This window comes from Lissotriton vulgaris, chromosome 5, assembly GCF_964263255.1.
Source record: "Lissotriton vulgaris chromosome 5, aLisVul1.2, whole genome shotgun sequence".
NCBI classification, from domain to species: Eukaryota; Metazoa; Chordata; class Amphibia; order Caudata; family Salamandridae; genus Lissotriton; species Lissotriton vulgaris.
In genome coordinates, this window is record NC_141693.1 from 243,958,181 (window position 1) to 243,973,313 (window position 15,133).

General features: G+C 42.0%; 1 protein-coding gene across 1 annotated transcript in view; it reads left to right on the plus strand.

Annotated features, from left to right (window-relative positions):
• Positions 1-15,133, plus strand: part of LOC147710591 (CDK5 regulatory subunit-associated protein 2-like) — an 883,251-nt gene that overhangs the window by 210,523 nt on the left and 657,595 nt on the right. Inside the window, exons 13-14 of the mRNA XM_086921269.1 lie at positions 3,733-3,903; positions 12,987-13,157. Coding sequence (XP_086777395.1) covers positions 3,733-3,903; positions 12,987-13,157 — 342 coding nt within the window. The remainder of the gene's footprint in view (positions 1-3,732; positions 3,904-12,986; positions 13,158-15,133) is intronic.

Consider the following 15,133-nt stretch of genomic DNA (forward strand, 5'->3'; position numbering starts at 1 on the left):
GTTGATGGATAACGCTGATTTTCGTTTACAGGTTGTGGTATTATCGTGATGATTTTGAGTATGTAATAAAGAATGGTCAATAAAGGAATTCTGCTTTAGTGTTCATTGGTAAGCATGCTTTTAATAAAAGTGTAGTTGCTACTGTCTTTTTAGTTTAGTCATTTAGTTAGCATTGTCGTATTTATTTTGGTCGGGCGGTAAGGTCATGATCGGTGAGCACTAATTGGAAGATCCCTATGAGTGGGCGTCACCCAGCACGGATGGGAGCGCTCGGGGGAGGTGGCCATTGGCCCCTCAACGGGGAGGCGGTCCCTTCTAAGGATGGGTCGCCGAAAGAAAAGGAAAGGCGGTCAAGGCCCCTTCCTGGGTAGGAGGGGTTACAGCCCCCTCCTGGGGAATTTCCCGGGGCCAGGACGTCTGCGACGGCAGATGTGGTAAGTTGTGTGGGGTTTGGGGGGGGGTCTACGCTACCTTCTAGATACCTCACACGAGTCCTCGTACGACCTCTAAGTGGCGTCGAGTTTTATTGGGGCCCCCGTCAAGTCAAGGGAAATTGGTAATTGCACTTGAGGTACGCCTCTGGGCCGCCCCTCACAAGTGAGGGCGATATTTCTGGGTTAGGGATCTTGACACCGGTTACGACCTTGCCGTTGGCCCTTAAACGTTAGGATGTACAATTTCAAAATTTCAAGTAAATGTTTTGTAGGATGTTAGTTCGGCTAGGAGAACCTTTGTATTAGAGAATCTGTTAAGGTTAGCCAAACATCGCAATGTGGTAATGAAATTGTACATAATATGAAACTGTTTATTTAATGTTTTAATTTTGTTTCATATTTTAATAAATACGGCCGGGAGGGTTACTCCCTCCCGTCTTCCAAAGACTTCAGAACTGTTTCCGGTTTCCCATCCTTGGGGATTGTGTTGAGAGGGGGTGGCGGGTATCTCAGCCATATGGAAAGGGGCGACCACTCGGTCCCCCCGAACGTATGGCGGAGTACCACGATCCCCCCGGGAAGCCATCTTGGGCGGGAGGCAAGTCTCGGCTGGTATGCCCGAAGCGGCGTAGCCGGGGCGCGCCTTTTCCCGCCCTAGAGTGGGTTGGCCTAGACACTGACGCGGCTGGCCACGCCCTAGGGGCAGGCAGGGGCGGGTTTACGCCCGCCCTGAAGACGGATAAAAGGAGAAGCAAGATCCGAAGGCATCCTCTTGTTCCTGTGCTCTGAAGCTGCACCTCCTCGCTGCACGTGAGCTCGAGACGGAACGAAGAGCCAATTTTGACCCACCCACCAGCCCCTGAGGACAGCAAGTGGTTTTTGAATAAAGTTGATGGATAACGCTGATTTTCGTTTACAGGTTGTGGTATTATCGTGATGATTTTGAGTATGTAATAAAGAATGGTCAATAAAGGAATTCTGCTTTAGTGTTCATTGGTAAGCATGCTTTTAATAAAAGTGTAGTTGCTACTGTCTTTTTAGTTTAGTCATTTAGTTAGCATTGTCGTATTTATTTTGGTCGGGCGGTAAGGTCATGATCGGTGAGCACTAATTGGAAGATCCCTATGAGTGGGCGTCACCCAGCACGGATGGGAGCGCTCGGGGGAGGTGGCCATTGGCCCCTCAACGGGGAGGCGGTCCCTTCTAAGGATGGGTCGCCGAAAGAAAAGGAAAGGCGGTCAAGGCCCCTTCCTGGGTAGGAGGGGTTACAGCCCCCTCCTGGGGAATTTCCCGGGGCCAGGACGTCTGCGACGGCAGATGTGGTAAGTTGTGTGGGGTTTGGGGGGGGGTCTACGCTACCTTCTAGATACCTCACACGAGTCCTCGTACGACCTCTAAGTGGCGTCGAGTTTTATTGGGGCCCCCGTCAAGTCAAGGGAAATTGGTAATTGCACTTGAGGTACGCCGCTGGGCCGCCCCTCACAAGTGAGGGCGATATTTCTGGGTTAGGGATCTTGACACCGGTTACGACCTTGCCGTTGGCCCTTAAACGTTAGGATGTACAATTTCAAAATTTCAAGTAAATGTTTTGTAGGATGTTAGTTCGGCTAGGAGAACCTTTGTATTAGAGAATCTGTTAAGGTTAGCCAAACATCGCAATGTGGTAATGAAATTGTACATAATATGAAACTGTTTATTTAATGTTTTAATTTTGTTTCATATTTTAATAAATACGGCCGGGAGGGTTACTCCCTCCCGTCTTCCAAAGACTTCAGAACTGTTTCCGGTTTCCCATCCTTGGGGATTGTGTTGAGAGGGGGTGGCGGGTATCTCAGCCATATGAACATTTCGCGAATGAACAAGCCTCCTAGTCATCATGGGTTTTAGGCAAATATCTGAACACAATATGAATTGGATTTACACGGACTGTATTTCAATGGCCAGTGTGGAAGTTTTCCCCTGATTGTTTACAGATAATTTCATTTACACCTTTGAGTTTGCTCATGCTACCACTCCATGTTACCTGCTCTCAACAGCACCACCTGACCAGCTCCAATGCAGCTTTTTGAAGAAGGCTACCTGTCCATATACTGTACACCTTCATTGCATATTTGCTCTTTGACCAGACTGGGACGAATGTGAAGGAGACATTACAGATTTTTAATTTTACTTCATCCAAACACTTTGACATGTTCACACCACTCAGAACTAAGAAAGTAAAATCTGGACAAGATGGACAATATCTAGGATGAAATGGCAGTGTTGAAAGCCCTTAAACATGCAACAGTTTTTCACAGTTAGGTTCTCCCTCTATGCGTTTAACACTGAGCCCTTGAAAGTTCTCAACAATGTCTCTCCATTGACCAAAATCTCATTCCACATTTGCTTGTATGAGCCACAATTAAGATTTTAATGCTGCTGCCAGATTCAAAGCATAAAATATTTATTGAGCCACACTCAATAACAGTGAAGGACCAACTCCATATTACACATGACATTGAACAAACTAATGCCACCCGCCATCAGGCATAGTTTTCAGAGCCCTTAAGTATTACATTCTCCATAAGAGTTATATGGATTCTACACTTTGCGACAGGGTACAGTTGCATAATTTTATAAGAAAGTTCTCTCTCAGATTTCCCTGCAGCACAGAAATGAGACCGGAACTGTCTGTGAGAGCCATGCTCCCGACAGTGTGAAATCTGAAAACGTTTGGCCTTTCAAAAATATGGTAATCCAGTTCTAAGAAAGGTGGATCAAATATCAGCCAATTCCTTCTTATATACTGTACTCCTGTTACATTAACAATTACTTGTAATATAGCATCTTTCAAGAATCTTAATTCTCCAGGTTCTTCAAAGAGCCCAAAGAGAAGTGAAAGAAAAAATGGGTAAATGTCTCCTTCCCTTGCCTGATCAGTGGGCATAGTTCTTTCTTAAACAGCTGTTTTGGGTCCCTATGTAGTACCCCTCTTTGAATGTTAGTGACTTGACATGAGGACCATGTCTCCATCTTCCAGCTATGTTCTTATTTCTGTACCCATGGTATAGGATGAAAAATTCCTTTAGTCTTGGAATTCTCCGAATCATATTTTGACAGCACATCCTTCCTATTTACTTCTTTCTCTAACTTGCCCCCCATGGCTACTCCTGCTATGCGTCTTGTTACACAGTGTCTTAGGGTGACCATGTCTCCTGCACCCTTCAGCTAAAAGTGACTGATTCATTTCGAGCATAGAATCATATTCTGGATTGTTGGCAGCCATATACTAAGTATGCTAGTTGTTTGCTATTTATAGGATCTTCGCAATCAGCTTGAGAAGTTGCATGGTGAAATGCTGGAAAAAGGAAATGCAGCTGAACAGCATTACAATGCTCTATTGAGTGAAACCAACCAGAAACTAAAGAGCCAAGAGCAAGTTATAAAGGAGCTAACAGAGGACCTCCACAAAAAGGATCCACTCCTTCAGGTAATAGTGCCATATCTCTTGTTTAATTTAAAATTGGTTGTAATTCTTATTTGTTTTGCTTTCCCAGCAGGGCTTTTCTTAATGTTTGATTGCTTGAAAAATAGTTGTAGATTCTGTTGTAATTAAAGTTTAAATGCATTTCATGTGCTGGTTGGAATTGGAGGCTCAGGTTAAGGTCAAACAAACCTAAATAAATTGATACCTTTGACTTCTGGGCATAAACAAAACACAATTTACCAAAGTCTATAAATTTACCCTGAAGGAAAAAGAAAGTATTATTATTTTGCATTGGGATTGGCTAAAATAAATTAGCAATGGGATTTTGTTTTTATAAAATCATTTTAATTATTTGCATGAAAAGGTCATGGTTGATCAACCAACTGCTATAGTAATAATCAAGTTATGGAAAGAAATGGATGTGTTTTTTTCTGCATTTTTCAGCTTTATGTCTATCAATCCATTTTAGTGGTCAATTGAGTAGTGAGTCGATTAAATAGGGACAGTGGTACAGTATGTAGACTGCTTATCAAAATTTAATGGATGCTCCTAACCTCAGGCACCTCGCCGTTAAGCGCTAGAATGGATCTGTAAGTTATTCACAGCAGTGCTCCCATGCCCTGCTGTGTGCATTGGTTGCCTTCCGCCCTGGAAGTTAAGGAGCTGAGCTGCATAAAAGGGTCACTTTTGTGTCATTCAGCACCTTCGTATGCGGATTAAGAGCTCCACTACCTTTTCGTCTATTGACAAATTCCCTCAAATTCTTGAGTGATTTCCCCACTGAAGACTACATGGTTCAAACTATACCATGACTATCGAAAACATGTGTAAATGAAGAACCTGCACAAGGTATGCCTCTGGTCTTTGGCCTCAGGGCATGATCCAAGTCATACGAAGATTGTGCTCTCATGCATTGCAAGGCAATACAGGACCTTGAAGCAAGCTTTGTTGCCGAACACCAAAAGAAGTCACTGATCTCACTTATGTCTTGCTCTCGCTCCTCATTTAGGGAGCAGACATGATACCACTATTTAGGCCATGGTAAAAGTCATCCGGCAAGTCTAAATCCAAGTTGAAGAAGAAGCATAAATAATTGAACCAGGACTCAACACCATCCAGTCATTTTCTGTCGAAAGATAAGTTGGCAGGGTGTCAAGGTGTACATTGTTCTCACTCCTGATCTCCGATTGAAGGCGCTGATTTCTCAACTGGTACCGCTGCGTCTGAATTTCCCTGCCCATCTGTAGCACTGCAGAAGGTAGAGGCCCTTACTTTTACAGCATGTCTTTTTGTTATATAACACAATAGGGCAACCCAATATTCCCCAAGGAACTGGGTATACTAGTTAATAGTATTCCCTGAGAAGTCTTTTCTCAAAAAGCTTAATCATTTGGCTGGTCAGAAAAAGTGATCATATTCATTATCTTAAAATAATGACTCCTAAATGACAACTCAGATGTATTGAAGTAAAAGCACGTATACTATGTTTTAGCTTAGTCTCTATATCGTTAATTAAGTTGTTCATGTCATTAGTATAAACCACATTGTATATACCAAAATTCCAAGCATTACCTGACCAAGTTTAGATGCTGACACTTGTGTCACTATATAATCCTATACTCTTAACAGTATCAATATGGTATAGGGATCTATGGAAGCGTAATCAATCCTCATAACAAAATCGGTTTAGCAAAATTGAGTGTCCCATCAAATTAATTCACAAATCATTCCAAAAATCCAGATGGAACTGAACGTAACACAAAGTGTGACTATTAATGTTAAGGAGGATGAGTTGTCGACGTTTAGGTCTCAGTTGGCCAGCTAGGTCGGCGAGACCATCCTTGGGACTTAACATTGAAAAGGCTATCAATCCTGTAGGTACTTGTTCCCTACACAATTTGGCACAACAATGGATGGAACCTGTAATACATGATGTGCACCTTACATATGAGTTAATTTATTTAACGCTCCATACAGTGATGTCCCGACAAATTCTTCGGTCTGATCAAACAGTGTTCCCAGTAGTTGAGAATGTTATTGCTTTTTCAAAGCGGAGTCCTGAGGATGGTCTTGCAGACATAATTGTCCACCTGAAAGTGAATGTCAGCATCGGGTATAAGAATGACACCCTCAAATTTTCACACCCAGGCAAAAAGTCTGGGGGACTACCGCGCCATGGCTGTCGGGTGTACCCGAGACCCTCCCTTGACTCCGCTCCAGCGCACCCTGTTCCCATGCAATCTGAGTCAGACAAAACACTTCCTCGGCTGTGAAGCCTTCCTCAAAGGCTACATCATTATTTTTGTGATTCTGAGTTTGCCTCCACCTTATAATATCGAAGTTGGGGGGGACAGACACAGACAGACAGACACAGACAGACAGACACAGACAGACAGACACAGACAGACAGACACAGACAGACAGACAGACAGACAGACAGACACAGACAGACAGACACAGACAGACAGACACAGACAGACAGACAGACAGACAGACAGACAGACACACGCACACAGACACACGCACACAGACACACGCACACAGACACACGCACACAGACACACGCACACAGACACACGCACACAGACACACGCACACAGACACACGCACACAGACACACGCACACAGACACACGCACACAAACACACACATCCCCCCACCCCCCCTTTTTAGATTCTTCAACCCTCAACAACTAGTGCAGCAGGAGTCCGGTTTGCAGAATGATGAAGGACGGGGGCAGGCCTCCGCTGATCTCTCAGCAATCCTGCTCTGTGGGACTTACTACAGGTAACAGGAGGGGTGTTGGCCTCTAAGGGGACTTCATCCACAAACAGCTAGCGCGCCAGGAGGCATGTTTGCAGAGTGGTGGACAAAGGGGACGGAGCCTTGGATTAGCTCTCAGCAATCCTGCAGTGTTGGAATTACTGGAGGTGACAGAAGGGGTTGTTGGCCCTCAGCAGCCAAGGGGACTTCATCCCCCCAACAAGCTGTGCACCAGGAGGACCCTTTGGAGAGTGGTTGAGAAAGGGAGTGATGCCTTCAATGAGTTCCTCCATTGCTGACCTTTAAAAAAACAAAACAAAAAAAAAATATATATATATACACATTTTTTTTTAAAAGGTCAGCCCTGGAGGAACTCATTGGAGGCACCACTCCCTTTCTCAACCACTCTCCAAAGGGTCCTCCTGGTGCACAACTTGTGTGTATATATATATATATATATGGGCTGATACGCAAATCGAGGACAAATAACTTTTCGAAAACCCGTCGCGTATACACTTAACAGCCATTATTGCAACAGCGTAATTGCAAGGTGATTTCCCGACATGTCATCTGACACAGTTCAAGAGAGAGAGAGTGCAGCGTTAATGATGTTCGACGAAAAACAATCGGAACCACCGAAGGAAAGTGGTGCTGTAAATGCAAACAAGGAATCGAGCAGTTCGTTAAAAGAAAAATTTAAACTTTTGGAGAAAAAAAGCCGCGCAGAACAGAGCAAATGGTGGGAGGCGCGGTCATTGAAAATGTACTTAGATGTGAACAGAGTGCCACGTGGGCTCCGCATTCTTTTAGCGCCTACATACGACAAACCGAATCCTGCCCTAATGCGTGAATGGGCTGACTGCAACCTTGACAACTCCAAAAGACTCATGGTAATTCTAGTCAAACATGCAGAATTGGATAGAACTGAACTGTTAGAGGAAACCAATAAAATCAATGAAGAAATTGATGCTCTTAATGATGTGGATGAAGCGACCAAACTCAGGAAGGAAATGGGCATTAGACTAAAAAAAGAGGAAGACATCATAAAAAATCGAAAAACATACAAATTCTTTAGAGACAAAACGGACTATGAGACAGGCCAAATTTTTACTTTCTCTAGAAAATATGAGGCACTAAGGAAAAATAAACAAGCAAGCAAACAAGGAGCTATCACTACTAGCACTAAGAAAACAATCTCCAACACTGATAAAAATGCCACTGTATCATCCATATCCGAGGATAGTTCCAATCCTGACAGTGACCAGGAGAAGGATGAACAAGCAAGGGCAGCAGGACCCAAAAACACACTAGACGATGAGCTGGCCCTTTTTTGCGAGGACAGAAGACAAACCTTGCGCCCTCGGACAAGGCAACAACATTACGCCGCACAAAAAACATCAAACGACGAGAACGGAGGAAGGCAAACCAACACAGGCGCAAATTGGAAAAACAAAAACAAAAAGAGAGGGGGGTGGAACAAAAAATAATCACTCCCATGGATGTCGATAAAACCATTGTCAACCTCGCAGGCATTGAACTTAGTGAAAGAGAGAAATAAATTTTAAGCCTGGGTCTAACCTACTGCCCAAAAAGAGATTTTAACTATGTGAACACGAGACTGGATGTCTACAAAAGTACTAGAAAACTCAAACTTAAAAAATATTTCACATTGAATAAATATGAAAATGCACATACACCTTTGCCAACAAATGATGAAAACAGTGCCAGCCAGGCAACAGAGGCACTAATGGGTGAACTGGCGGAAATGTGGGGGTCGGGTGCACCCAATGACAATGACCAAACTGTATCTCTGATTGGAACTGAAAGTCTCAATTTACCTGTGAATCAACAGATAAAGAAACCGTTAACCAGTTTCAGAGCTAAATCCACATATACTCCAATCATGCTTAAAGACTCGATAGACTTATTCCATGAACAAGTCACCAACCAACTAAAAGATCTGAACATCAGAATACACAGGGGCAGACATAAATACAACAAGGAAATAGCGGACTACAGAGCCCTTATCTCTAAACTACAGAGCAATCGAAATGTGATCATCAGAGCATCAGATAAGGGTGGAAACATTGTGTTGCTCCAAAGAGAGATGTATGTGAATGAAGCACTGCAATAATTGAATGACAGAATGTGTTACACCAGATTTTCCAGTACAGAACTCAAAAACATGTACCTAAATTGCAACAAAATGCTTTCCAAATGGAAATCAAGGGGCCTCATCACTAATCAGGAGCACAAATTCCTAAAAAATGACTATCCTGTGGTACCGACTATATATTTTCTGCCAAAGCTGCACAAAAATCCTACGAATCCCCCTGGACGACCTATAATTTCAGCGAGGAATAGCGTTTTAGAACACATGTCTCAGTATGTAGATTTTTTCCTGCAGGGGGAGGTTAAAAAGCTCCCATCATATGTCAGCGACACGAGCGACTTCTTGAATAAAATAAAAAATATTCAATGGCAGGAGAACTACATACTCATTGCTCTGGACGTTTGCTCGCTATATACCAGCATTGTACATCTAGACGGTCTAAATGCTCTTGACTACTATCTACAAAGATCTTTACCTAATATGCCTGATCACAGAATGATGCTACTAGAAATGGTCAAAATGTGTCTTGATAATAACATCTTCATGTTTAACAACCTTATGTACAGGCAGTTGCGGGGTGTGGCCATGGGGGCCAGCTTCTCCCCCAGCTATGCATGTCTCCACATGGGCTGGTGGGAGGAGATGGTCCTCATGGTATCACACTCAACAACTATGCAGGCCCAGGTAATTACCTGGCTACGCTTCATTGACGATCTCTTTGTGATCAGGGAGGGGTATATGTTATCAGCTGAAAATGTTATCTCTGATCTCAATAACAACAATCTCAACCTCCAGTTCACAGCGACACTGAGCAAGTCGTCCATTACTTTTCTTGACACTGAGGTGTTTATAGAACATGGCAAATTAGAGACAAGACTCCACCGTAAGGCAACAGCTGGAAATTCCACCTTACATGCCACTAGTTCCCACATCAAGCACCTCATTAACAGCATCCCTTATGGCGAGATGCTACGCCTCAAAAGGATACATAGCAGGCAGATTGATCTAGAGTTGGCACAGAGGGAGAGCAAAGCAAGATTCTTAGCCAGGGGATATTCTCCTAAAATTGTAGATGCAGCTATTGTGAAAGCCAATCAGAAAGACAGATCTCTTTTACTGGCGGGTAACTTATCTTTAACAACAGATTCTGAGGACACCGCCACAATGAACTCTGAGTTCAGATTTATTTTACAGTATAATACCCAATACAAGGAGATAGCTAAAATTATTAGCAAAAACTGGCCATTGGTCCCTAGTGACCCAGTGATAGGGAGGGATCTCCCCAAAAGGCCCAGCATAACATACAGCAGAGGGCAGTCAATGAGGGACGAACTGGTCAAAACCAGTCCTGAGGTACTGGAAACATCAGCCTGGTACCAAACTCACACAGGATTCTATAATTGTAAGATTTGCAAGGCATGCCAACAAGCCATCAACAAAAAGAGTTACCATTCCCCTTTTGATAGCAGGGAACATAAAATTACGAAATTATTAACATGTAAGACAGAATTTGCTGTCTACGTGTTAATATGTCCCTGTAACCTGTTGTACGTTGGGAGCACTAAGCTCCCAGTACACAGAAGGATCCTGCAACATCTTCGAGCCATTGGGAATCAGGACAATACCTATCCTGTAGCGAGGCACTTTAAGTCAAAACATAATTCCAGAAGTAGTGACCTCAAATATTATGTTATTGATTGTGTACAGGCTAGCAGGAGAGGTGGCAACAGAGAAGACCAATTACGCCGCCTTGAGACACAGTATATCATTGAGCTGAATACAAAGCATCCCTCAGGCCTGAACATTACGGAAGATTTATATACTTGTCTATGATAAAGTATATACACAAAACCAATCTCAGTCAACACATAACCTACTTTAATACTCCATGGGTCTTTTTAAAGAGAAATATTTTAGATTATCTATGTTATCTGTACCCTTTTGTACCATATACATCAAGTGGCCCGTGATTTTATCAATCTATTTATATGAATTTTAGACATATTTCTATACTTATTAATTTTAGCTTTTAAGTAAATTACCATTTTAAGGTATTTATAGGGCTTAATATGAATTATGAATAGAATATCTTATTGTCTTTTATCACTGGGTCACTTGTTGTTAATGGAACAAATGGTTTTATATGAATAATAATATATTTTCTCTAGTACTGTACATATCGGTAATGTTACCACTGGTAGAACGACGAAAGCGGGGATTGTATCATGTATTTTACAGAGATTACACTTTATACCCTCAATGCAATATCGTTTCCTACCAGCGGTGATGTTGTCCTCATTAATTTGGCAGCTATTCAGTCTTGTTTGCACCAGCACTTTACAGCACTTTCCATGTCCTTGTAGTTTGCACATACTATATGGCAATGTATTCACATGTGGGGCTCCACATGTGCACGTGTTTTTTACAACATGGACTTTATTATTAAGGTACTACACCGGTATCATTGCAAAACGTTGAACATCCTAAAAATACTGCACTTTAACCGATAATTAACCATGATTGTTTTTATCCTATTTAAAAATATTTTTTTGGTTAAACTCGCACTTAAATCACTATCACCGAATATTTATCACACATGTTTTTTTGCTTATGTCTACAGCCAGTTATTTAAACTTACAAATGCTTAAATGTGTTACAAGAAACTATAGACAAATGCATTTGCAGACATTGTAAATATAATGTGAGTAGTCCCTAGAGACTCAACTCTTTCATTTCTATTGCACTTGTAGTCTTACTTAGATTGGTAGACTGTATTTAAACATGTGTCAGGTGATCACCTGTGTCATGTGATCAAGCGCTCTGTGAAGCGCGAAACGCGTCGTGATGACTATGGGAACACCACTTGCTGAATAAATCACCAACTTGCACAAAATTTTGGGTTCGAGTCCGTTCTTGCAGCTGTTTGAAAAGCTCTGCGCTCCATCGGATTATTCCTGGAAAAAAAAAAAAAAAAATATATATATATATATATATATATATATATATATATATATATATATATATATATATATTAATATATATATATATATATATATATATATATACTTCTACTATGTCGGACCCGCCTGGTCAAATTTCCTGGGTGCCCTGAGGGAGTGGTTAAACCTCCGCCAAGCCATAGTATCCAGCGACATAGTAGAAGCTGATCCTGAAGGGTTTCTGTCCCCAGTGTCATCTATGGCTCCAGGAGGGAGGCCGGGTGCCCCCCTTCCTTTTACTCAGTAGGGCAAGCCCCTGTGGCATTCCCCAGGGCAGAGCTTTTATGGTTACTTTTCCCCCAGGAAGGTTGTGGTCCTTGGTGGGGGAGAGGTCGGTCAGCGTGGTCCCCCATTACATTTAATTTAGCCCGGGGGTGTCCATGCAGCCCCCAATGTATTTTTTTATGTGGCCCCCGGTGATGGTGCCTGGGGCTCGAGAGCGGGTCCAAGTGGGCCTCCCCTTATTTTCACATAATCCTCAAGAAGGGGGGTGGCTGTGTGCCCCCCGTTTTAATTTCTTGATGCACCTGGGACCTGGCCCACCCAGGGGCTTATTAGTAACGTACGCTTCTTTTTTTGTTTGTTTGTTTGTTTGTTTTCGGTGCACAGCTTCCACCGAATTTACAACAAAAAACACTTTCTTTGCTCTGGGGACACCCCACCAAGGTGTCTAGGGGGGTCAGGGTATTCTTACCCTGCCCCCTTCTCCTAAACTTCTTTTGTGGAATTCTACTCAAGCCATGTCCCAAGATGGGTACCAACACTTACTGGTTTGAAGAGATGGCAGCCAGTCAGGTCCCAGCACGAGATCGGGAGGATTCGCTGAGCTATTGTGTTCCTAAATGTACAAATTTGAACTTCTATTTAGAACTCCGCAACTACTGAACGGAATTACACCAAATCAGAAATATATACACCCTTTTTAATTTTGGGATTCTCTGAATCAGATATTGACAGCACATTTTCTGTCTTTCCTATTTACTCATTTCCCTTCCTTGTCCCCCCCATTACTACTCCTATTGTTCATCCTGTTGCTCATACTCCGTTGCAGGTTTCTGACCTTCATGTTCGCCATTGTCTGCAGCTTCTGAGGTTGGCCATGTCTTCTACATCCTTGAGTTTAAAATTGACTAATTCATTGGGAGCACAGAATCATAGGGTAGTTTGTTGTCAGTCATGTACTAACCAGGTTAGTTGTTTGCTGTTTATAGGATCTTCGTAATCAGCTAGAGAAGTTGCATGGTGAAATGATGGAAAAAGAAAATGCAACTGCACAGCATTACAATACTCTGTTGAGTGAAACCAACCATAAACTAAAGAACCAAGATCAGGTTATAAAACAACTAACTGAGGACCTCCACACCAAGGATCCAATCCTTCAGGTAATAGTGCCATATATATTCTTTTTTATGTTAAATCGGTTGTAATTCTCAATTTTATGACTTCCCTGCTGCTTTTTTCTTAATCCTTGTAGGAAATAATGATAGATTTTGTTTTAATTAAAGTTTAAATGCCTGAATTATGTGCTTGTCTGCTTGAAAAAGGTGTTGGAATTGGAGCATCAGGTTAAGGTGAAACACAACCACATACTTGATATTTTTGACTTCTTGTTGCACACGAAACTCAATTTACCATAGTCAATAAATGTAACCTGAAAGAAAAAAAAGTATTAATATTTTGCATTGAGATGGGCAAAGGTTTTTAGTGTAGTTTTGTTATTAAATCATTCAATTATTTAAATGGAAAGTTTATGAGTCGTCAACCAACTGCTGAAGATAACATTCAAGTTTAGGAAAGAAGTGGAGGATTTTTCAGCTGTTTGACTAAATATATATGTTCGTATCAACCACTGGTGGTAGCCAGTAGGTAGTTATAGTTAGAACCATGTTTGCAAAGGACAAGATTTTCATGACTTTCCTATATCTTTGGCGCCAGTTGACGAAACTTCACGAAATGTTCCCCAAAAAAGTGCCCCAGTGAGTTCTGTTTTGCATGGAAAGTTATGGAGCGATCTGTTAAGCGGAAACCAAGAGAAAAGGGTTGTCAAAAAAGTGTTTTTCCCATGTTAATTCCCATAGAGATTTTAGTCAGCTACATCCCGAACCGCAAGAAGGAATTACACCAGATGTGGCAGGAAGGTAGCTCTTGGTCCAGAAAGAACCCTTTTTGTTATTTGATGTAAATCCTTTATGTCGTTTTTGAGATATAAAAAAAAATATATATATTATATTTCCATGTTAGACCCATGTAGCGAGCAGCTTATTTCGCACAAATAACATTATCAGCTGTGACCTTTTGCACATATTTGCATGGATGACCATGTTGGATTAGTGTCCCAGAAACGAAACTAGTTTTCACATCTAGCTTTCTCACAACACTATCACAACACCCTGAAGATCATGTCCATGGTCTTGTTTCGCACTATGTACAAATGTAATCTCTATCTTCATCCACTGGGCAACAGAGCTATCTACATAACCATAACATCGCTAATCTGTACGCACATCGCAAGGCTGCTTGCTATTATAAAAGATGGGCATCCTAATAGATTAGCAGAGGAGGCCCTTCCACTGACACCAAGGTCCTTGCATTCTGAGAAATCACCACGCAGCGGTCTGACATCTCATGAGTGGTGTCCAATTCATCACCAAGAGGGGATACATCACTCTATCCCCTCAGGTAATGGGGTTGGATTGTCACTTGGGGGGATTCTTGGCTTTACACTTACACACACTCAAAGGAAAACTTAGAGTAGAGTTCGCATTGTAGGAGTACGCTCAATTACTGCCTTGGTTTATATACCTGCATATATACATTGTTTTATCAACATGGTAGACCTCTACCTACTATTTACGCTTTGGGTGCTTGTGATCATATTTATCTGCTTCTGTTTACTAATCATTGATGCACACATATTTTATGCAAGATTAACATTGGTTCAATAAATATTATTGAAAACACCTCACTGTGTATTCTATGTATATTTCTCTAAGTATTAGTGAGCTTGAGGGACTGAGCCAAACGTTCGTTAATGGTCAAATCGGAGTAGCTCAGTTGTGCTTTCTCAGAGACCCCTACTCTGTCCGTATTGGGAAGGGAATCAAATCCGCCTTAGCTGGGTAGGTATATCCTATGTAGTGGTTGTAGGTTAATCAAGCTTGGAGGATTAGAAGTTCCCACACTCTACAAATGATATCTCTATTACATTTTAGTTAAATACTATTCATCTGACAGTGACCAAAGAAACCAAGGATGTTGAAGAACAGATAGTTGAACTAAAAATTTCAGAACATTGCAGATAGGTAGTTACTATGAAATGATTACATCCTGGCAACAGGTGGAGCTGTTACCTTCGTGG